A 22,996-nucleotide genomic window follows, 5' to 3' on the forward strand; every position below is an offset into this window, starting at 1 on the left:
AAGGCAGTAGGACTCACAGCGTTATTTTGTTATCAAAACTTTTGTTCTGTTCTTGTTATGGCTGTTACACGATTCGGGAGTAGAGAGTTACGTCATCAGTACTGTGTTTTTTTTTGTCTTCCACTACCTTTCAAACTCTATTAATGTTGATGCATTGGTCATTTCCATCATATGGTCCAAATACCTGTCTTTTATGATTATTTTCTGTAATATAGATATTATTTTATGATGTTTCAATTCTTATCCTGATATCCTCGTTTCCTTTCTTTAGGTGCATAGCTTTGACTGTTTCAGAGGGTTGAATTAAAATTCCATTTTTATCTCCAGTAAAATGATATGTGCTGAAAAAGTGACAGTATTATTCTGGAATTTGGTTCCCTCCTGATTACTGAGTACACCAATGCCAATTCCCCCAGGGTAGCAACCTTTGGCTTCAATGTGCACAGAGTACAATATACTTGAGCTGCCCAAATTCCACGAAAATCTATAGATCAGACCAGACACTTTACGAATTTGTGAGAAGTTCTTTTACATATTTTGAGAGCAAAGATCATCATATCCCTACTTAATGTGTTTGCCATCTAATGGCCAGGGGCCGAGTTCAATCCCCCAGCTGTGCAAATTGCCAGAACAGCAATCTCCCCAAGTCAGGATTGATTTAAATAATATAGCCCAAGATCATCACTGGTACTTTATAGAGCTGGGAAGTATTGAAATAAAAAGTGTTAACAGCAAGCAAAAAATGTTTCATAGTTGTAAGTCAGAAAGTGCTTACACTGGCAGACTCTGCAATGTAGGCCTCTGCTTGATCTGTGATTTTTATATTGATGATTCAATGATTTGAGCTGCTGGAATCTAGCTGAAGTGGAAATGCATCACCATGTTTTAAGATTCCTACTTTCCTGATGAAGAATGTAAAGCATATACTAATTACTCAGTCACCCACTGAGATGCAGAGGAGTTCCTTTGTCAAATACTTTAAAAAAAACAAGCATAGTTACTTATCAGATTTTCATGCTGCTTGTTTTGGAGTATTTTTTGTTTTTTCAATCAAACTCAAATGGTTTAGCCAAAATGCTCAAATAGCAATTTGATGGTGATTCAGTTTAATTATGTTGATATTGGACAGAATATTGGCCAAACTTGTGGGCAACAAATTCTGACATCATTTACCCTAATGCTGCAAAAGTCATAGGGAAATTGAGGAATTAATTTGCAAGTTTCAAAGAATAGCACTGTCTGCTTTTCTTCATTGCTATCAGTTTGGTGTTTCCTGTTGATAAGGTGAGAGTTCTCACAGTTCTCAGCATGTAGCACAGTGGGTGAAATCTCAATGGCAGATTCTCAAAGGGACAGTACAAGCAACACAGTTCCAGCTGAGATGGGGGGGGGGGGGGTGCACACAGTTCTCCCAGGTATTAGATAAGTATGAACAAACTGGTGAAGAGCCCTCTAAGAACTTTAAGACTGTCTGCAATGTGGGGAAGTTGGCCCAGCTGGTTGGCAGCTGTGGCAACATTGCCTGCCCATATGAGTTGATGAAAATTAGATCATGTCTTCTTCCTTCAGAAAGGGTGACCTCTTGAAAGCCAGAGGGAAAGTCAAAGTTATTAAACCAATGTTTAAGGCCATTGCAATCCCACTCCTTATACTGAACACACCAGCTTTATAAAAGGAAGGCATATGAAAAGGACATCTTCACACTTTTTTCATCTGTGTTGCCACTTCCAGGCAGATAGGGACTTGTACTTCAAGATCTGCCTGTTCAATTCCTCCCAAAGTTCCAGTCATTTACTCTTTATATCCTAGTAGAATATGATGATCCGACAGCTATTACTTCACAATTCATAAACACAAGAGATTCTGCAGATGCTGGAAGTCCAGAGCTACACACACAAAATGCTGAAGGAACTCGGCAGGTCAGGCAGCATCTATGGAGATGAACAAACACAGTCAACATTTCACGCCCAAGACCCTCCATTGAGACTAGAAAGGAAGGGGGAAGATGACAAAATGATACAGTGGGGGGAGGGGGAAGAAGGGCAAGCTAGAAGGTGATAGGTCAAGCCAGGTGTGTGGGGGAAGGGTGATGAAGTAAGAAACTGGGAGGTGGTGGGTGGACAAAGCAAAGGGCTGGAGAAGAAGGAATCTTGCAGGAGAGGAGAGTGGACTTCACAATTATTTGTATTAAGTTGCACAGTCACTTAATTTACTTACCCAATCGTGACACTTTCAGCAAAATGTATAAATAGCTTTTAACAAGATGGTCCACTTCAGTATAAATTAAGGACCCACCTTTACCCACGCCACTGTAGCTAGTGGTCCCAATAGCTAATGTTGCAGATACGACAGCCTTTTTCCCTTTTAGGGACAAAGGAAGGATGATGGTGATGATTTAGATCCTTGCCAGGTGCCCCCTGCACTGGTGAGACCAATACGTCCCACCCTCTATTGAAGAAGTGTAGTTCCTATATTTGCTCACAACTAGGGTTGTTAGTACTTGAAGACCATAAGCCATGGGAGCAGAATTAGGATATTTGGCCCAGTGAGTCTGCTCCACCATTTAATCATGGATGATCCTTTATCTCTCCTCCTCAGCACCACTCCCTGGTCTTCTTGCCGTAACCTTTGATGCCCAGTCAAGAACCTATCAATCTTCACCTTAAATACATCAACAACCTAGCCTCCACAGCTGCCTGTAGTAACAAATTCTCCACCCTCTGGCTAAAGAAATTTCTCTGCATCTCTGTTTTAAATGGATATCCCTCTATTCTGAGACTGTGCCCTCTTGTCCTAGACTCCCCCATCATGGGAAACAACCTTTCCACATCTACTCTGTCTAGGCCTTTCAACATTCGAAAGGTTTCAATGAGATCCCCTTTCATCCTTCTAAATTCCAGTAAGTACAGGCCCAGAGCCATCAAACATTCCACATATGATAACCCTTTCATTCCTGGAATCATCCTTGTGAATGTCCCCTGAACCCTCTCCAATGCCAGCACATCTTTTCTTAGATAAGGAGCCCAAAACTGTTCAAACTCCTCAAGGTGAGGCCTGAAACTGCCTTATAAAGCCTCAGTATCACATATTTGCACTTATAATCTTGACCTTTTGAAATTAATGCTAACATTACATTTGTCTTCCTCACCATTGACTCAACCTGCAAGTTAACTTTTAGGATATTCTGGACAAGGACTCCCAAGTCCCTCTGCATCTCAGATTTTTGGATTTTCTCCCTGTTTAGAAGATAGTCTGCACATTTATTTCTTCTACCAAAATGCATGACGATGCATTTTCCAACATTGTATTTCATTTGCCAATTTCTTGCCCATTCTCCTAATCTGTCCAAGTCCTAATGCAGCCTTCCTGTTTCCTCAACACTACCTGCCTCTTCACCAATCTTCGTATCATCTGCAAGTTTGGCAACAAAGCCATCTATTCCATCTTTTAAATTATTGATATACAGCATAAAAAGAAGTGGTCCCAACACCGACCCCTGCAGAACACTACTAGTCACTGGCAGCCAACCAGAAAAGGATCCTTTTATTCCCACTTGTTGCCTCCTACCAATCAGCCAATGCTCTAACCATGCCAGTAGCTTTCCTGTAATACCATGGATATATAACTGCCATCAGGGTTATTTTCCTCTTGCAGTTGCTTAAATCAACCCACAATGGTTTAACATCTTCTGATCCTATGTCACATCTTTCTAATGATTTGATGCCATTCTTTACCAACAGAGCTATGCCACCCCCTCTGCCCACCTTCCAATCCCTCTGATACAATGTGTAAGCTTGGATATTCAGCTTCCAATTAATCATCCATCTTACTTCTTATACTGTGTGCATTGAGATATAACGCTCTGAGTACTGTATTTGCTATCCTTTTTTGATGCTACTTCTTTAATTTGCTGATATTCACCCTGCTGACTGCAATTTTGTCCTATTGTCTGCTTGCCCTTCCTGACAGTCTGACTGCTTGCTATCTTTGCTTTTTGCCATCCATCCTATCCTGAGACCCTTCACTCTGGTTCACTCTCCCCATTGCCAAATTAGTTTAAGCCCTCCCCAAAGCTCTAACAAACCTGCCAGTGAGAATACTGGTCCCCCTCAGGTTCAGGTGCAACTTTTTTACAGGTCATAGCTCCCCCAGAAGAGATCCCAATGATCCAAGATCCTGAAGCTGCCCCCTGCACCAGCTTCTCAGCCCATTTATCTGCCAAATCATCCTGTTTCTCCCCTCACTGGCCCGTGGCACAGGTAGCATCCAGAAATTACTACCATGGTGGTCCTGATTCTCAGCTTTCTGCCCAGCTCTCTAAATTCTTTCTTCAGGACCTCAGTCTTTTCCTTTTTATGTCATTGGTACGAATGTGTACCAAGACATCTGGCTATTCTCCCTCCCTCTCCAAAGTGCTGTAGATGTGATTCAAGACATCACTGACCCCAGCACCTGGGAGGCAACATACCATCCGTGCAATTCATGTTGAGGACTATTACTGTAAGAGCTTGGTGGGAGATTGTATTTGTCAGTTTGCACTTTGGAAGTAACGCACGATACTGGACATCATTGTGTGGCCATGCTTTGCACATGACCCATTGTCATATACACAGGGAAATTGCTCTATTGTGAACTTGCATAAATTGAAAATTTCCCTTTTAGGGTGCTTAGCTGGTTATATTCTCAACTCTTTCCAGATCTCATATTTCCAGCAAATACTATCCTTTTCAACCCATATCACTATCCTTAAGGCAAGGTTGGTTTTTAGTTTACCACTAATCATTTCCTTTTTTTATGATTTTCACTAATTCTTCAAGAGTATTATTTCCTTTGTCACAGCATTAGAAGCTTTTCATGATACAAATAAGCATTTTTATTTATGTTTATGAAATTTCCTCTGTGTTGGAAATAATTTAAGTGATTTCATATATTATGTGAAGTCTCTGATAAAGGAGGTGGGCAAATCACTTGTTGCTAGGTATTTTGGTAATGTGTTAATATGTTAATTCTGAAAACCATTCAATTAGTTGCCTCCCTGCTCTATCATTTGCCCAGTAACCAAACATAGACTGAGCCCCATCTCTGTCCTAGCCATTGTCTTTCTCATTTTTCTACTTTCCTCTTCAAGCTCTTCTCATTCATGCTACTTGCATCCTATTCCTCATCTCCATCATTCATTAGTGTATTTGAGGTAAAAGCTTTCTTATCCTCAAGCACTCACTCCTGCTTTCAGAATTGGCATATTTGAGACATCACAGAAATGCTTAGCAACAAGCTAATTGTCAGCCTCCTCTGTTGGAGACTGTATCTGCCATGAGATAAATTAGTTGTAAAATGCATTAGCCTTAAAATGGACATAAATTATTCTGTTTATTTGTTTATTATTGCTGTTCAACTTGGCTAAGCACCTAATTAATTAATGGTTTTGTCATATGGTTTCAGCCCTAACCCTTTAGGAATATTTAGCAGAATCCAGGACAGCACAAAGTGTCTCTCTCAACGTCCAAGATCACCAAATCGTCATAAACCTCAACCACATTATGCAAGATGTATCAGAACTAATTCAAGATTTATAAATGAGCCTTTTGCATATATGGAAACTAAAGCTGCAATGTCAGAGCAGGTAAGCAATATGTACACAAAAGAATATTTTAATTATTCTGCCTTATATAAACAGTGTACTCTTCCTTTAATATCATACCCATACAACTATTCTTCACTTGTTTTATATGGTCTGAAAATCTACTTCTCTTCTGAACAATTTTCATTTCTATTCCACAGTGTATTGCAGCAATTTAATCACACAAACAAATGCTAAACCAAACAAAGAGACATTGAATGAGGTTTATCTAAAACCGGGTTCTAAAAGCAACATGTACCTCACCTTGATGAGAATCAGTTTTGAGTAAAGGAAAAACAACTTGAGTTTATGACTATAAACTGAAATTGGTTAAGGATTTTCTACGTAAAATTTATTTAAAACACTGTACAGATGATATAAATCCAAATCATAAACAGGAAGATAAGATCAAAGATATGATAGAAATAAATTATATACATTTTATTTTTCATAGGGTAGGTAAATATTCAAGTATTTCATCAAGCAAGGCTAGTAAATTATACTGGTATCAGTTATATTTTATAGTCAATTCAAATCCAATTGCTTTGTCTTTCATTTTGAAGTTAAATGAAAACAAACAGGAAGAAATTGAAGAGAAACAGTGAGATAGACACATCAATAAAATGTATGTTATGATGAGTCATGGATCAAAATTGCACCATTTGCACATCAGAGAAAGATACAGGGATTAACATAATTCTTTCTTTCCTGTTTTTGGTCATTCGAGCATTCTCATGTTAGCAGGTCTGTAGGCAGAGTGCAGGAACATTGCATGGAATAAATAGGAGTGGCCTTAGCACATCTGTAAGGAAGAATAATAAACATTACTTTGCAATAACCTCATTTTGTTCAAGTTTCAGTGGATGGCGCATGAAACTCCCAGTCTGATGCAGCACATCCCAAGTTACAGCTTGGAAAGCACCCAAAGACATGATTTCCAGAACCTTGTCTCCAAACCAAATCCACAAACAAGACATGGATGTAATCCAAACAAATACCCTTGTTCAGGCATAGGTAAGCAGGTGTCATAAGGGTGACTTACCTATTCAATGTAATTATTTTCCAGGTAAACTATAGTAATTGTATGTAACTAGTTACACAGATAATAATGAAAGAAGTGCAATATCACTTCAAAACTGACAAAGAAGATAGCAACTTGCAATATGTTCAAAACAGTGATATCTGAAGTGGTATCTGAATGGGAGCAGGCAAAATCAATTTGCACAATTCCCTTTCGTCTCCCGTTTCTGACTTTGAATCCAGTCATTCTGACAGCGTGTTCCACCTGTCTGCTCATGCAGCAGATTCTAAATGAAGTTAGGCAGGCTGTACAAAAATTCTACTGAGTGTACAGTTACACCAAAAAGCTAAGATGAAATTCATGTAAAATAATTATTATTTAATTGCCTATCATTTTGCAAAGCTACCTGCTGACTAATATTGGAAATAGAAATGCTAATGGAAGCTCAGGAGCATTGAGTATGAGGAGCATCTTTTCCTGTGCTAATGACTGTTGTCCTGAATTGTGTGGTTCAGAGAACATTGTTCTCTGAATAAAGTTCAAGCATAGATTATTTCATCACCTGCTAAGGTTGTGCTGGATGAAGGCAGACTGTTTAATAAATTATATCATTTGGGCGATTAGAACAGGTCTCCCATAAAACTGGAAAAGCAGTGACAATTGACTAAGCTAACCTGCAAGTTACACAGCAGCAGTTAAAGCTGTCAAAACACTGGGACTGTGTCAGACATTCTAAGACATCCAAAAATATTCCAAACTATGATTGTTTCATCAAGACATTCAAATATTTTTAAAATATTGCCAAATGCAAATAAACTAAAATGTGTGAAGTATTTAAAACATTTGATTGAACTTATTAAAAATAATCTAAACATATCTCATGTATTAATCCATTATATTATTCTTCTTAACTGAAATGAGAATAGAACTCTAGGCTGGATTCAAGTAAGTATAACAGTGCACAAGTTATTCAAGTGGAGTAGTCGCACATGCATGCCCAGAAATCCCAATCTGGCATCAATGTAGGGAAATTCTGATGTCCAGTCACTGAACTGCTGGCATTTCCTTTCAATTCAGATCCATTGTTCCTATACACAAGAAACCTTATCCAAAATCTTTGGACACAGAAAATAAATGTTCACTCACAGCTGACATGGGAATGGCTGATTCACTCATTGTCCAGAAATGTGTTCGCAGCTGTGAGATCCTCCCCTATGAAGTACATACTTTAAATGTAGAGGTGGGGCTCTCTTGTATAAAGTTCTACTTAACTGAACATAGCTTAAATATCTGTAATATTGTGTCATGACCTTGGGAATTAGCCATATTCAGTCCTTGTTCTGCTTCTCTTACTCATTTCTCTGCTGCTCTTTGTAATTTATGTGGTTTATATAATATTGGGCGTGTGCTCCTTTAAGAAATGCAGAATGTGTACAATAGGTCTTTATGTGATGATATGAATGTTTTAGTGTAGAACTAAGCAGAAATCGTGTGGGAGTCAACACAAAACGGAAATTCTACTTGTCGCTAAATTACTTTTTAAATAAAACTTATTGAAGGATCAAATAACCAATTGTCTTCCAGTCCGTTAATAAATGAATGAGACAAGACATGAGGAAAGATCTTCAGGCTTGTGGTTTTCTTACATTGTGTAATGATAACACCAAACATTTTTCCATTACCTTTCTCAGTCCTTCCATGCACAGCTACCTGTATATCATCCAAACTTGGAAGACCTGGGGTTCTCACTCGTCAGATTATTGGTAAAGCTGTTACCTGAGGCCCAAGGGTTATGGTCCCAAATACTAATTGTCTCTCTTCCAATCCATGGCCACAGACTTATCACAATTTCTGCATCAACAATTTACTGGAAGAACTCTATGGGTTGAGCTTCATCTGTGTCAGGAAAGAAATGATCAAATTTTAGAGCTCTGCACTAGGAAGACTGCATCCTTCCACAGATGCTGCTCAACCCACTGAGTTCTTGCAGAGTTCAGATTACAGTATCTGCAGTCTCTTGTATCCCCATTGATCACAACTTCAGCAAGGTATTTGATGTCAATCATCCTCTTCTGTCCAAAGATTTTCTATTCCATTCATAATCATGCCTCTACTGCCTCCATTAACCCATCTACGACCAAAAGATATATATAGCCTCTCTCTACCTTATTATTAGCTTCGGGCATTTCCTTTATTTTTAAGAGCTCTCTTCTGATTTTCACCTCCAGACATTTTTTTCTTTTTCATCATCCAATCAGCAATACTGCTTTTCAGTGTTATTTTCTCCCAAAGGCCTTCCACTCATTTCTCCTCTCCTGAACCGCACCTATCTCAGCCAACCTCAGCCAATCCTCCTCAAATTTCGATGAAGTACCTGGTAATGCTTTATGATATCGAAAGTAGCTTGTGCTTTCTGTCTGATTTACACATCCGCTGTTCAATATTGGCCTGTTCAATATAAAACCTGGAAAAGCTTTTTCCCAATACTTTATTTTTAATGTGTATAGATTGTAAAGGTCTTCTACAGAATACTGTTCCATCAAATTGCTGCCTTTTGTTATATTTTTTATCTGTCAGATCAAATCTAGGAATGTTGATAACTGTTTTATAGTTGATTTTTCAATTGTTGTTCATGGATCTATGGTGAGCCAAAGGATTCATATAACAATGCCATGACTAAAATTGTGACTACACACATGAAAATTTTATGCACGCAAACGTTTCAGTTTCCAAACTATATAACATGCAATCTCTTATTTCAGGAAAATCCTTTCAGGTCTTACAATTATTTGTGCAGAATTGTTTCCTGACAAATCTCTCCAATAGTTTGTGCCAGAAACAATGGCAATGTAAGCCATACCATGATGTGGTATCTCCCTTGCGCTTTCTCTCTCTCTCTCTCGCACACACTAGCATCCTAATCTATCAACAGGTTTACCCTACAGCTGCCCTGATCAGGAACATGAGATGTGGGAAGTCAGGGAACCCCCGATGACTACATCTGCTAAATATGCATCCAGGGCAGCTCCTGACAGACCAGATCAGGAAACAGGAGGTGCAGGTATATGTACTCAGGGTTATCTGAGAGGCTGAGGAGATCATAGATTCGAAGTTTAGTGAGGTGGTCAACAATAACATTCTCGTTGTGCCTCTGGACCTGTGGACTGGCAGCAGTTTTGGTGAGTGTCTTGTCTAAGACAACGTTCTCAGTTTTTGATGTCACGTTGCTGTCAGAGACATCATCGCTGAGAGGTAAGTCCGGTGACTGTAATGTGTCTGTTTTATTGGATGTGGTTGACTCAGGTGTGTTCTTTGGTTGAACATCCAATATCTGGTCCACATAACATCTCCATGTCGGATCTCCAACATCCACTGTGTACATCAATCCAGTTCTTGTAGCGATCCTATCAGGTATCCACTCGTCTTCTTGGGAATCACCTGCTAGGACTTCCTGTCCATCTTGAAGCTCCTTGCTGCTTCTCGTTGCAGTTAGCTGAAGTGTTTATTCTGTACTTCCCTCCAGAAGTCTGGTTTCAGGAGGTCTATGCGCGATCTCAGATTTCTGCTCATGAACAGCATTGCAGGTGTTTGATTTGTTGTCGCGTGAACAGAGTTCCGATACACAAAAAGGAATTTGTCCACCTTGTACTGTAGAGAAAAGTCCTTCTTGTCCATTGCTTTAATGGACTTCTTGAAGGTTTGGCTCAACCTTTGGGCAAACCCATTTGTTGCTGGGTGGTGAGGAGCTGACTTGAAATGTCTGATGCCATTTTTCTTTATGATCAGTGGGAATTCTTCTGACATGTACAGCGGTGCTAGAAAGTTTGTGAACGCTGCAGAATTTTCTCTAGTTCTGCATGAATATGACTTAAAATGTGATCAGATCTTTACGCAAGTCCTAAAACTAGATGAAGAGAACCCAATTAATAAATAAATAATTGAAATTAAGTATTGAGAAGCTTAATGCATCTTAACCACTGAAATTTTGACAGGCAGGTTATGTGTAAGCATGATAGAGATTCCTGTGAGCAGGAGTGAAAAGTAAGGGAGTCATGATGCAACACGTTTATACCATTTCAAATTTTACCAAATGTTTTAATTACTGTGAAGCTGATAAAAGGTAACATCACTCTAGTTAATTGGAGCCATGCCAATAATGGGTTTAGACTGGGATATTATGGGTGGGAATTTACTTTTGGTAGGTATTGATTAACATGGTCCAGAAAGTTGGCTGCTCTCTCTGAATATTTTTGGTTTTCATGTTATAACTCTTCTTGTTATTGGCTTTCTGCATCCCACCGAGTAATTACCTTTGTAACACACACACAATACAGGAACTCAGCAGGCCAAGCAACATCTATGGAAAAGAGCACAGTCGAGCGGTCCCACCTTTGTTCTCGTCATCCTCCTATTCTTCACATATGCATAGAACACCTTTGGGTTTTCCTTAATCCTGCATGCTAAGGCCTTCTCATGCCCCCTTCGAGCTCTCCTAAGTCCTTTCTTTAGCTCCTTCCTGGCTATTCTATATTTCTCATAAGCCCCTCCTACTTCCTGTTTCTTATATCTAACATTTGCTTCCATTTTCCCCTTGACAAGTTGCCTCACGTGTTTCGTCAGCCACAGTTCCCTTTTCCTACCAGTTTTTCCTTGCCTCTGTGGGACAAACCTATCCTGAGCTCAGCTCAAGTGGTCCCTAAACTTCTCCCACATTACTTCTGTGCTTTCCCCTTTGAACATCTGTTTCCAATTTACTCTCGCCAGTTCCTGCCTCATCCCTTCAAAGTTAGCCCTTCCCCAGTTAAGCACTTTATCATTTTGTCTGATTTTATCCCTTTCCATAGCTATGCTGAAGCTAAGGGAGTTGTGGTCACTCTCACCAAAATGCTCCCCCACCAAGAGGTCTGTCACCTGACCAGGTTCATTACCAAGAACTAGATCCAGTATGGCCTCTCCTCTCGTCAGTCAGTCCACATACTGCGTCAGGAATCCTTCTTGAACACACCTGACAAATTCAGCCCCATTTATCCCCCTTGCACTCAGGAGGTGCCAGTCAATATGAGTGAAGTTGAAATCACCCTGTATTTCCTGCACCATTCTAAAATCTGCCTGCTTATCTGCTCCTCGGTGTCCCGAGGGCTATTTGGGAGCTGATAGACTACTCCCAGCACAGTGATTGATCCCTTCCTATTTCCGACTTTCGCCCAGACTGACTCAGTGGACACTCCCTCTGCAGCGTCCTCCCTTTCAATAGCCATGATACTATCCCTGACCAGCAATGCCACTGCCCCTCCCTTTCTACCTCCCATCCTGTTCCTTTTAAAGCACCTGAACCCTGGGACCTGCATCATCCAATCCTGCCCTTTCTCCAACCAAGCCACAACATCGTAGTTCCATGTACTAATCCATGCTCTAAGTTCATCCTCCTTGTTCCTAATACGCCTAGCATTGAAATAGACACATTTCAACCCCTTTAAGTGGCTACAATTATTTTCTGTGCCCTGCCTGTCCTTCCTCATCAACTCAGAACTCTTAGCATCATGCCCTTGTCCTTCTACCTTAATCTCTGCACTCACATTCTGATTCCCACCCCGCTTCCAAACTAGTTTAAACCCTCCCCAACAGCTCTGTCTGCCAAGATATTGGTCCCCCTGGAATTCAAGTGCAACCCGTCCTGTTTGTACAGGTCACACCCGCTCCAAAAGAGGTCCCAATGATCCAGAAATCTGAATCCCTTTCCCCTTGCTCCAATCCCTCAGCCACACATTTACCCTCCACCTCATTCTATTCCTATTCTCACTGTCGCGTAGCACAGGCAGTAATCCCAGTGATCCTGGCAGTAATGAGGTGAGGACAAACATGCACAAAATGGAAGAGATGCAGGTGAGGGTAGCATTGAGGAAGTTACTTTTGTCTATTTTGGTAGAATTAATAGCCTATTGCAGCAAGATACAATGATTTAAAACTTATTTCAGTTATTAATTCTATTTGCCATTTCAAAAGAATGTTCTAGCATCATAAGGTATCTGAATAACTGAATATTAGATTAGGCCTTAAATGCCAAACAAAATGTGTTTAATTGTAATTAAATAAGCAGATACTAACAATGTATTTTCAAAGGAAGCCATTGTTCTGTTAAGATGTAGAATGTTTTGCAAATGTGGGAAGGGTTGTAAATTCAAACAACTGAGGTAAAAAGCAAAATAGTTATTTGACAAACGATGGACAATTAGAAGTGTTTAACAGCGAGTGTATTGGTGAATAAAGCAATATAAAGAGAAAAACAGCAAAAGGTTAAAAATTAAAGGCAGTTTATCTGACTGAAATAAGATGATTGGCTCAAATAATAATAAGCTTATTTGACATAATAATGACAGATTGCTTGCATCATGGTGTGGATATATCCTGTAATAAAGAATAACACAAGGGCATTAAAAAAGACTGAATTTTGTCTTGAGCAAGAAACAAGAATCTGAATGGAAAAAGTCAACAGATGTTATGGGTGTGAAAGGTCAGGGGCTGGAGAAGAGGGACTCTGAGGGGAGAGGAGAGTGAACCAAAGGAGAAAGAGATAGGTAGGGAAGTGATAGATGTGAAAGGTCGGAGTGGGAATAGAGGAAGCAAGGAGGAGGAATTTTTTCAACCAGAGAGAGAAATTGATGTTCAGGCCATCAGGTTGGAGGCGACCCAGATGGAATATAAGGTTTTGCTCCTCCACCCTGAGGATGGCCTTATCTTGGCACAAGAGGGGGCCGTGGATGGATATGTCAGAATGGAAATGAGAATCAGAATTAAAATGTTTGGCCAGTGGGAAGTTCTGCTTTTGGCCGATGGAGCAGAGGTGCTCAACAATGCAATCCCCCAATTTACAACGGGTCTCACCAAGGTAGAGAAAGCTGCATCGAGAACAATAGGGGAGCCCAGTAGATTCACAGGTGAAGTATTGCCTCACCTGGAAGGACTGTTTGGGGCCCTGAATAGAGGTGAGGGAGGAGGTGTATGATCAGTTGCAGGGATAGGTGGCAGGAAGGAGATTAGTGAGGAGGTTCGAATGGATAAGGGAATTGTGGACAGAGTGATCCCTGTGGAAAGCAGTGGGGGGAGGTAACGATACGTTTAATGATAGGATCCCTTTGGAGATGGTGGAAGTTGCGGAGGATGATGTGTTAGATGTGGAGGTTGATCGGGTGGTAGGGAAGGACGAAAGGAACTCCATCACTGTAATGCGACGGGAAGATGAGGCGAGTGCAGATGTTCGGGAAAGGAAGGAGATGTGATTGACAGCAGCATCAACAGTGATAGGAGTCTTGATAGTTAGGAGACAGGAGATTCTGTGGCTGAGAAAAGGAATCCATCATGGTGTGTTGCCTCCCTGGTGTCATGGTCTCTGAGGAGCTGCAGAACATTCTTAAGGGACAGGGTGAGGTATACAAAGTCATTGTGCATGTCGGCACAAATGGCTGATAGAAAAAGGGATGAAGCATTGCAGGGTGAATACAGGATAGAAGTTAAAAAGCAAGATCTTGAGGGTAGTGTTATCTCTGGATTACTTCCATTGTCATGATAGTGAGGGTAAGAATGGAATAATGTGGCAAATAAATGTGCTGGGGACAGAGTTTCAGATTTTTGGACCACTGGGATCTCTTCTAGGGCAGAAGTGTCCTGTACAAGAGGAATGAGTTGGACCTGAACTGGGGCGGGACCAATATGCTGGTGGGCAGATTAGCTAGTGCTGCTTGGGAGGGTTTAAACTAGTTTGGCATGGGGGTGGGATCCTAAGCAGCAGGGAGATAAATGAGAGACTGGAAGGTGATACAGAATTCAGCGACAGCAAGCTGAATATTAGAAAGGCAGGCACACAGCAGGGAGCATGAAAAGTCCTCAGCATTAAATTGTCAACATGAGGAAATCTGCAGATGCTGGAAATTCAAGCAACACACACAAAATGCTGGTGGAACGCAGCAGGCCAGGCAGCATCTATAGGAAGAAGTACAGATAACGTTTCAGGCCAAGACCCTTCGTCAGGCCTAACTGAAAGAAGAGATAGTAAGAGATTTGAAAGTGGGAGGGAGAGGCGGAGATCCAAAATGATAGGAGAAGACAGGAGGGGAAGGGGTGAAGCTAAGAGCCGAATTGACAAAAGTGATACAGAGCTGGAGAGGGAAAGGATCGTGGGATGGGAGGCCGAGGGAGAAAGAAAAGGGGAGGGAACACTAGAGGGAGATGGAGAGCAGGCAAGGAGTGATTGTGAGAGAGACCGAGGGAGAAAAAAGAGGGAGAAGAGAAAAATAAAGGAAATAAATAAATAGAAAAGGGATAGGGTAAGAAGGGGAGGGAGGCATTAATGGAAGTTAAAGAAATCAATGTTCATGCCATCAGGTTGGAGGCTAGCCAGAAGGAATAGAAGGTGTTGTTCCTCCAACCTAAATGTGGCTTCACCTTGACAGTAGAGGAGGCCATGGATAGACATATCAGAATGGGAATGGGACGTGGAATTAAAATGTGTGGCCACTGGGAGATCCTGCTTTTTCTGGCAGACAGAGCGTAGGTTTTCAGCAAAATGGTCTCCCAGTCTCCGTCGGGTCTCACCAATATATAAAAGGCTGCACCGGGAGCACCAGACGCAGTATATTACACCAGCGGACTCACAGGTGAAGTGTCGCCTCACCTGGAAGGACTGTCTGGGGCCTTGAATGGTGGTGAGGGAGAAAGTGTAAGGGCAGGTGTAGCACTTGTTCCACTAAGTGGATAAGCGCCAAGAGGGAGATTGGTGAGAAGGGACATGGAAGATGAATGGACAAGGGAGTCGCATAGGAAGCGATCCCTGCGGAAAGCAGATAGAGTGGGGGAGGGAAAGATGTGCTTGGTAGTGGGATCTCGTTGGAGGTGGCGGAAGTTACAGAGAATTATATGTTAGACCCGGAGGCTGGTAGGGTGGTAGGTGAGGACAAGGGGACCCCTATCCCTAGTGGGGTGGTGAGCAGTTTATGCGTGAAATGGGAGAGATGCGTTTGAGAGCAGAGTTGGTGGTGGAGGAAGGGAAGCCCTTTCTTTAAAAAAGGGAGACATCTCCTTCGTCCTGAAATGAAAAGCCTCATCCTGAGAGCAGATGCGGTGGAGACGAAGGAATTGCGAGAAGGGGATGGCATTTTTGTAAGTGTTGATTTCAATGCCAGGGGCCTGATATGTAAATTGGATGAATTTACATTGTGGATAGCCACATGGGATTGGGATATCTGAGCCATTAGGGAAGCACAGCTAAAGAAGGGACAGGACTGGCAGCTTAAAGCTCTGGGATACATGTACGTTAGGCAGGATAGTGGTGGAGGAAAGAGAAGAGAGGGAATCATATTTTTGATTGAGGGGAGCATCACAATAGTACTCTGATGAAATTACTTAAGGATCATTCAGCGAGGCTTTATAGTTGAGTGCAAAATAAGGGGATAATAACTGTGTTGGGGATCTATCAGGCTCAGGAACTGCTTCCATCCCACTGTTATTAGACTATTAAACAGTCCACTAGTGCAGAGGTTCCCAACCTGGGATCCATGGACCCCTTTGTTAATGGTAGAAAAGATTGGGAACCCCTGCACTAGAATGATAAAATTGACTCTTAACCTCAGAATCTATCTAATTTTGGCCTTACACTTTATTGTCTCCCTGCACTGTATCTTCTTTGGAAATGTTATACTTTGTTTTACATTCTTTATTGTTTTCCCTTTACAACCTCACTGCACTGTTGTAATGAAATGATCTGTATTGATGGTATGCAAGATAAGTTTTTCACTGTGTCTCGATACATGTGACAATAATTCACCCATTTATCAATTTACTAAGGGCCTAAAAGAGTCAACATGAATTTGAGGAATAAGTATGCAGAGAGATTGCAGGAAATTGCAAGAATAATAAGTTGTTCTCATCTTAACTGGATATTTTAACTTTCCTAACATCGACTAGGACAACCATAATGTTAAGTGAATGTTCTGCCTTTAATTAATAAGTGTTGCAAAGAACTAAATACCAGTAAGCCTAACATCTGGGGTAGGTAGGTACTCAGAGGATTCTAAGGATAAGATGCATCTGGAAAGACAGAGTTTGATTAGGGGTAGTCAGTATGGCTTTGTGCTTGAGAGATCAAATATTATGAACTTGGTTGTTTTTCTTTATGAAGTGACCAAGAAGGTCAATGAGGGCTGGTCAGCAAGTGTGGTCTCTATGGATTTCAGTAAGGTCTTTGAAAGTATGGTAGACTTCCCTGAAAGGTTACATTACATGGAATCTAGGGAGACCTGGCTAAATGAATACACAATTGGCTTGATGGTTGGAAGCAAAGAGTATTGGTAGAAGTTTGTTTCTCAGGACTGGAGGCCCATGACTTGCAGAGTGCCTTGGAGGTTGATGATGGGCCCATTTTCAGTTGTCATCTATACCTACAATTTGGATGAGAATGTACACGGCGTGGTCAGTTTGTCTGCAGTTGATGTTAAAATAGGTGAAATAATTGACAGTGAAGTTTATCAAAATTTACTGGAGAATCTTGATCAGCTGGGCAGGAGAGTGAAGAATGGCAAGTGGAGTTTAATTAAGATAAGTGTGAGGTTTTGCATTTTTGAAAGTCAGATCAAGGTAGGACTTTCACAGTAGGACCCTGGGACGTGCAGTAGAACAATCAGAATCAAAATTAGAATCAGAACAGAAGGGCATGGAGCTCAGGTACATCATTCCATGTAAGTATGTAAACAGGGTAATAAAGAACGCATTTGGAACGTTCGCCCTCATCAATCAGGGCAAGAAATATAAAAGTTGAGAGGTTTTGTTGCAGTTCTACAAAATGCTGGCGAGGCCACAGTTGGAGCATTATTATTTTTATTTATTTAGAGACACGGCACGGTAACAAGCCCTTCTGAGCTAATGAACCCGTGTCACCCTTGTGACCAATTAACCTTCTGACACGTACGTCTTTGAATTGTGGGAGAAGACCGGAGACCTGGAGGAAAGCCATGGAATCACAGGGAAAACACACAAACTCCTTACAGACAGTGGCGGAATTGAACGCAGATCTCTAGTGCTGTAGTACTGTTGCTACCCACTGTGCTGCACACAACTGCATTTCGTTTTGGTCATTTATAGGAAAGATGTGATTGAACTGGAAAGAGTGCAGAAACAATTTATAAGCATGTTGGCAGGATTTGAGGGATTGAATTATAGGCGGAGGTTGGAAAGGCTCAGACTCTTGGAATGTACTGGAGAATACTGAGTGGCCATGTATAATATTGTGAGAAGAATCGATAGGATAAATCCAGTCAATCTTTATCCCAGGATAAAGGAATCAAGAACTCGAGGGCATGAGTTTCCTGTGAGAGGGGGAAGATTTAATAGGGATTTTAGAGACAATGTTCTTTTCACAGAGGGCAGTACATGTATAGAACTAGCCGCCAGAGGAAGTAGTTGAGGCAGGTACGTTAATTTTTAAAAGACATTTCAGTAAGTACATGGATGGGAAAGGCTTAGAAGCATTTGATCCATACGGGGGCAAATAGGACTAGCTTGGAGGAGCATCTAGGTTGATGCTTTATGACTCTATGACAATGAAAACAAAACATTTAGAAAGTCAAATGATGGGAAAAGTGAACCTTGTTTATTGAAGCAGTATTTATGATTGGTAGAATACGTATACAACGCTGGAAGAACTCAGCAGGTCAGGCAGTATCCGTGAGAAAAGAGTAGCCAATGTTTTGGGCCGAGACCCTTCATCAGGAATGGGGGGGAAGAGAGGGCCGAAGCCCAGTAATAGAGATAGTTGGGGGAGTAGGGCCTAGAGGCGCCGGGTGGAAAACCAATCTGAGGAAAGATAAAGGGGGGGAGGGGATAAGCATGAAAGAACTGTAGAGATAAAGAAGCAGAAAGTTGAAAGGGGAGAGAGGCAGAGAGGGACCTGGGATAGGGGAAAGGGGAGGGAATTACCGAAAATTGGAGAATTCAATGTTCATACCACCATGCTGGAGGCTACCCAGACGGTAGATGAGGTGTTGCTCCTCCAACCTGAGTTTGGCCTCATCATGACAGTAGAGGAGGCCATGTATGGACATATCTAGATGGGAATGAGAGGCAGAGTTGAAGTGGGTGGCAACTGGGAGGTACTGTCTATTGTGATGGACAGAGCGTAGGTGCTCGACGAAGCGGTTTCCCAGTCTGCGTCAGGTCTCGCCGATGTAGAGGAGGCCGCACCAGGAGCACCGGATGCAATAGACGACTCCAGCAGACTCGCAGGTGAAGTGTTGCCTCACCTGGAAGGACTGTCTGGAGCCCGGAGGTGAAGGACTGTCTGGGGCCCGGAATGGTGGTAAGGGGGGAGGTGTGGGGACAGGTGTAGATTTGCGCTTGCAGGGATAAGTGCCAGGTGGGAGTTCTATGGAGAGGGATGTGTGGACCAGGTAGTCACGGAGGGAACGATACCTGCGAAAAGCTGAGAGGGGTGGGGAGGGAAAGATGTGCTTGGTGGTGGGGTCCTGTTGAAGGTGGTGGAAGTTGTGGAGGATAATATGCTGGATCCGGAGGCTAGTGGGCTGGTAGGTGAGGACAAGGGGAACCCTGTCCCTGTTGTGGTGACGGGAGGATGGGTTGAGGGCTGAAGTGCAGGAAGTGGAGAGTTAAGGGCTGAAGATGGGTTAAGGGCTGAAGTGCTACTCTTTTCTCACGGATGCTGCCTGACCTGCTGTGTTCTTCCAGCATTGTGTACGTATTCTTTGATCCACAGCATCTGCAGTTGTATTTGTGTGTTTATGATTGGTAAGTGTCTGTTTTCTTTCTGAGGATGTAGCCAGTGTGACAACTAAAAGAAAAATAAATATGGTATATGCAGCATTTGATATGGTTATCACAGAAAGTAAAATAAGTGTTGAAAGGTTGAGCGAAGAGTGGAATGTTAGCTTACATTTACTAATTGAAAGGGCAAAACAGAACAAATAGGACATGTTCAAAGGTTCATTTAATTATCAAAGTATGTACGTATGCAGAATACAACTCTGAAACTTGTCTTCTCCAAATAGCCATAGAATACAGAAAACCATGTAAGTAGTTGAAAGGAAGACTTCAATCCCACCACATGAAAAGAAAAGGAAACAAAAACCCACAAACCCCAAAACCCCAACTCCTCCCTCGCACAAAAATCTTTCCAAACCCAGCCGCCAATTGGCAACAAGAAGGAATGGGCGACAGCATGGAATAAAACATAGAACTAGAAGAGACCAAAATGTACTACAGTGTGTTTGAACTACAACTCGAACCAGCAGCCCCTCCAAGGACAGCGACTCGAACCAGCAACTTCTCTGTGGAAAGTGTCTCAAACCAGTGGCCGGTCCGAGAACCACTTGCTCTCTTCTGCATTTGCCTTGATGTTTCCATCTACTTCAGTGCTTTAATTGGGGGAGAAGTGTAGTTGATCATGGCCCCTCATCTCATCTCTGAGCTTCTTCTCATGGTAGTTTGAGCTCGCATTTCTCTCCTGGAGATTACTCAGGGACAGCAGAGTGCTAACTCTCTCAGCCTAATGACAAACTGCAAGTCATGGGCTCCAACAGTTTCAAAAATAAATTTGAGATAAAAAGAATGAGCAGACAATGTAGAAAAACTGAAATAATTGACTATCTGGAAGATGTTGCCTGAGGAATCATTGTTCACTGGTGCCATCTAAAAGTTAGCATAAGGACTTTGACTATTAATAATGTACATTAGTAGACTAGAAAGAAAGGTTAAAGAGTGAAATTCAATGACAATTGAAAGTTAGATGGAAAAATGGACAATAAAGAGCATGTATAATATCTGGAAGTGGATATTGAGACTGGGCAACGATTTGGCAGAAGAATGTACTGTATATGACATGGGGAAATAAGGATTTAATTTTACAAGCAAGAACAGAAAAATGGAATTCTTTGAAAAAGATGACAAATTGTAAATGTCAATGCTCGAGGGATCTGGGTTAGCTGCTATGAGATATGAGAAGGAAGATGGTTTGCTGAACTTTTTGCAAGGTGCATGGAATGAAAGAGTAAGCTATTCTTGCTACAATTGTACAAGATGTCCTTAAGACTTGGAAGACATTAGGAAATTTCGGTTTCCATCATTAATTGAGGGGTAACATAACCATGTTTTACTAGAATGATTTTGGAATTGACTTAGGATGGGCCTATACTTGCTGAGAGATTGACAAATTAGATGTTAAGATACCGTTTTCTCTGCTTGGAATGTCTGGAACCAAGAGCACTCATCTCGGGTAAAAAGTTTCTATTTTCAACTGAAGAAAGGAGAAAGTTCTTTAGACAGTTGTGAGGGTCTTAAGAAAATGCAGTAAAATGCTGTAAGTCAAATGCTACTCTCACCTGTCACCTTTTTGCCCACTATCTAAATCCATTTGACCAATAAGCCCAACATCTATGGTAGGTACTGTATGTATGTCCTATAGGTGATTCTGAGAGATAAGGTGTACAAGTTAGGTCGGATTTGCACATAGGACATCATGCCTCATGAGTTTGATTGAGGTTTTTGAAGAAGAAACCAAGAATAGTGATGAGGGTATTTGAGGGAGAGGACGCAATGACTAAAGCTGGCTAAGTTTGAGTTGTATAGAATTCTACCTGTTCCAATGAGTGTGCCTCAAATTGAGGTTACTTTCCATACAAGGCTGTAGACCGTATATATGGACTTGAGTAGTAAGTTCCAAATAGCAGGTTGCCATGGAAATTTAGACTGCATGATTTCCAAGAAGAGCTCGCTAGTTGGATATGCAGTTGGCTTGATGGTGGGAAGCAGAGGAGGATGATGAAATAAAAAACACAAAATGCTGGCAGAACTCAGCAGGCCAGACAGCATCTATGGGAGGAGGTAATAACGATGTTTCGGGCCGAAACCTTTCATCAGGATTTCAGGATGAGGATGATGAAATGTTGCCTATCAGACCGAAGGCCCATGTTTAGTGGTGTTTCCCTGGGGCTGAGGCTAGATCCTTTGCCATTTTTCATTCATATCAATGAGTTGGACAGTTTGCACTACAATAGACTGTGTTGCCTACAGTAAAAGTAATCAGGATTTACAGAGGGATTATGATCATAAACACAAGAAGGTCTATCAATGTTGGAAATCCAAAGTAACGTGCACAAGATGCTGGAGGACCTCAGCAGGTCAGGCAGCAACTATGGAATTGAATAAACAGTTGACTTATCAGGCTGAGTCCCTTTTTCAGGACACTATAAAATCATGAGGAGCATAGAGTGAATGTGCACAGCTTTCTTTCCCCCAAGGTTAGGGAATCAAGAACTAGAGGGCATATTTTTAAAGTGAGAAGGGAAAGATTTTGTTGAAACTTGAGGAGCAACTTTTTTTACTCAAAGGGTAGTATCTCTGTGGAAATAGCTTTTTGTCTTACCCGCTTTTCAGAGTTCCTGATTCCAATCACCATCCTCCTAATCCACCAGTTGCACAGATCTGTGGCCCTGTCTATTACTCACTTTTATTTTGAGCCCTTCATAACTTTATATTCCAGTCAAAAGTTAGCTGAGCCTTCTCTACTGCAAAGCAAATAATTCCACCATGACTAATCTAATCAATGCCAGACAGTTATGCAAAACTAATCAAACATAAGTCTTGTTTACCATTCAGTCATACTATTTTAATGTTACACTGCTTTCAATATGCAAACTGAGGCATTATGTAGTAAAATGAAATTCCTGAATGAACAAGTTAAAAAGATTTTTAAAAAGTCAATGATCATTTAATTGGGCTGAAAACATTCTCTTCTGCTGATTGAAACCAGAAGGCAGACTGTAAAACTAAACTGATTGTGAAATATCCCAAGTGCATTTCCAGTTATTTTGCATCTTAATCCTTTCTTCACAGATCCACAGGAAAGAACTTAACTGTTACATTCTGGCATGTATTCAGAAAATCATGTTTTGTGAATTCATTGGGACAAACCACTTTTCATGTTCTCTGCACCTAACAGATCTATTTAACTTATGTATTTGCAGTGTGGTAAGGATGTTGTGAACAAGGCAGACTTGATTTTATTGACAATAATGTGGTAATGTGGCACACAAAAATGCTGGAAGAATTCAACAAGTGAAGCAACATCTTTGGAGGGATACAATAGTCGACATTTTGGGCTGAGGCCTTTCATCAGCCAAAAAGTTAACTGTTTATTCCCATCAATAGATGCTACCTGATTTTCTGAGTTCCAGTGGTGTTTTGTGTATGTTGTTCAAGATTATCAGCATCTGCAGAAACTCTTTCACTTCTAATGTGGTATTGCAATTTCATGCTGGCAGTCTTAAGTCTGATTTGAATCTTATGTTATTATAATT

The 22,996-nt window shown here is 41.3% G+C and overlaps 1 protein-coding gene and 1 long non-coding RNA gene across 2 annotated transcripts in view; one reads left to right on the forward strand and one right to left on the reverse strand.

The window, feature by feature from the left end:
- Positions 1 to 22,996, forward strand: part of LOC132402885 (uncharacterized protein C2orf73-like) — a 35,217-nt gene that overhangs the window by 3,745 nt on the left and 8,476 nt on the right. Inside the window, exons 2-3 of the mRNA XM_059985939.1 lie at positions 5,443 to 5,623; positions 6,475 to 6,634. Coding sequence (XP_059841922.1) covers positions 5,443 to 5,623; positions 6,475 to 6,634 — 341 coding nt within the window. The remainder of the gene's footprint in view (positions 1 to 5,442; positions 5,624 to 6,474; positions 6,635 to 22,996) is intronic.
- LOC132402886 (uncharacterized) lies at positions 1,526 to 8,571 on the reverse strand. Its single transcript, XR_009515118.1, has 4 exons — positions 8,418 to 8,571; positions 6,304 to 6,422; positions 5,885 to 5,940; positions 1,526 to 1,931 (listed from the first exon to the last, which is right to left on the reverse strand). It is a non-coding gene; the product is annotated as an uncharacterized LOC132402886 (long non-coding RNA).

The sequence above is a fragment of the Hypanus sabinus genome, chromosome 12 (assembly GCF_030144855.1).
Source record: "Hypanus sabinus isolate sHypSab1 chromosome 12, sHypSab1.hap1, whole genome shotgun sequence".
Classification (NCBI taxonomy): Eukaryota; Metazoa; Chordata; class Chondrichthyes; order Myliobatiformes; family Dasyatidae; genus Hypanus; species Hypanus sabinus.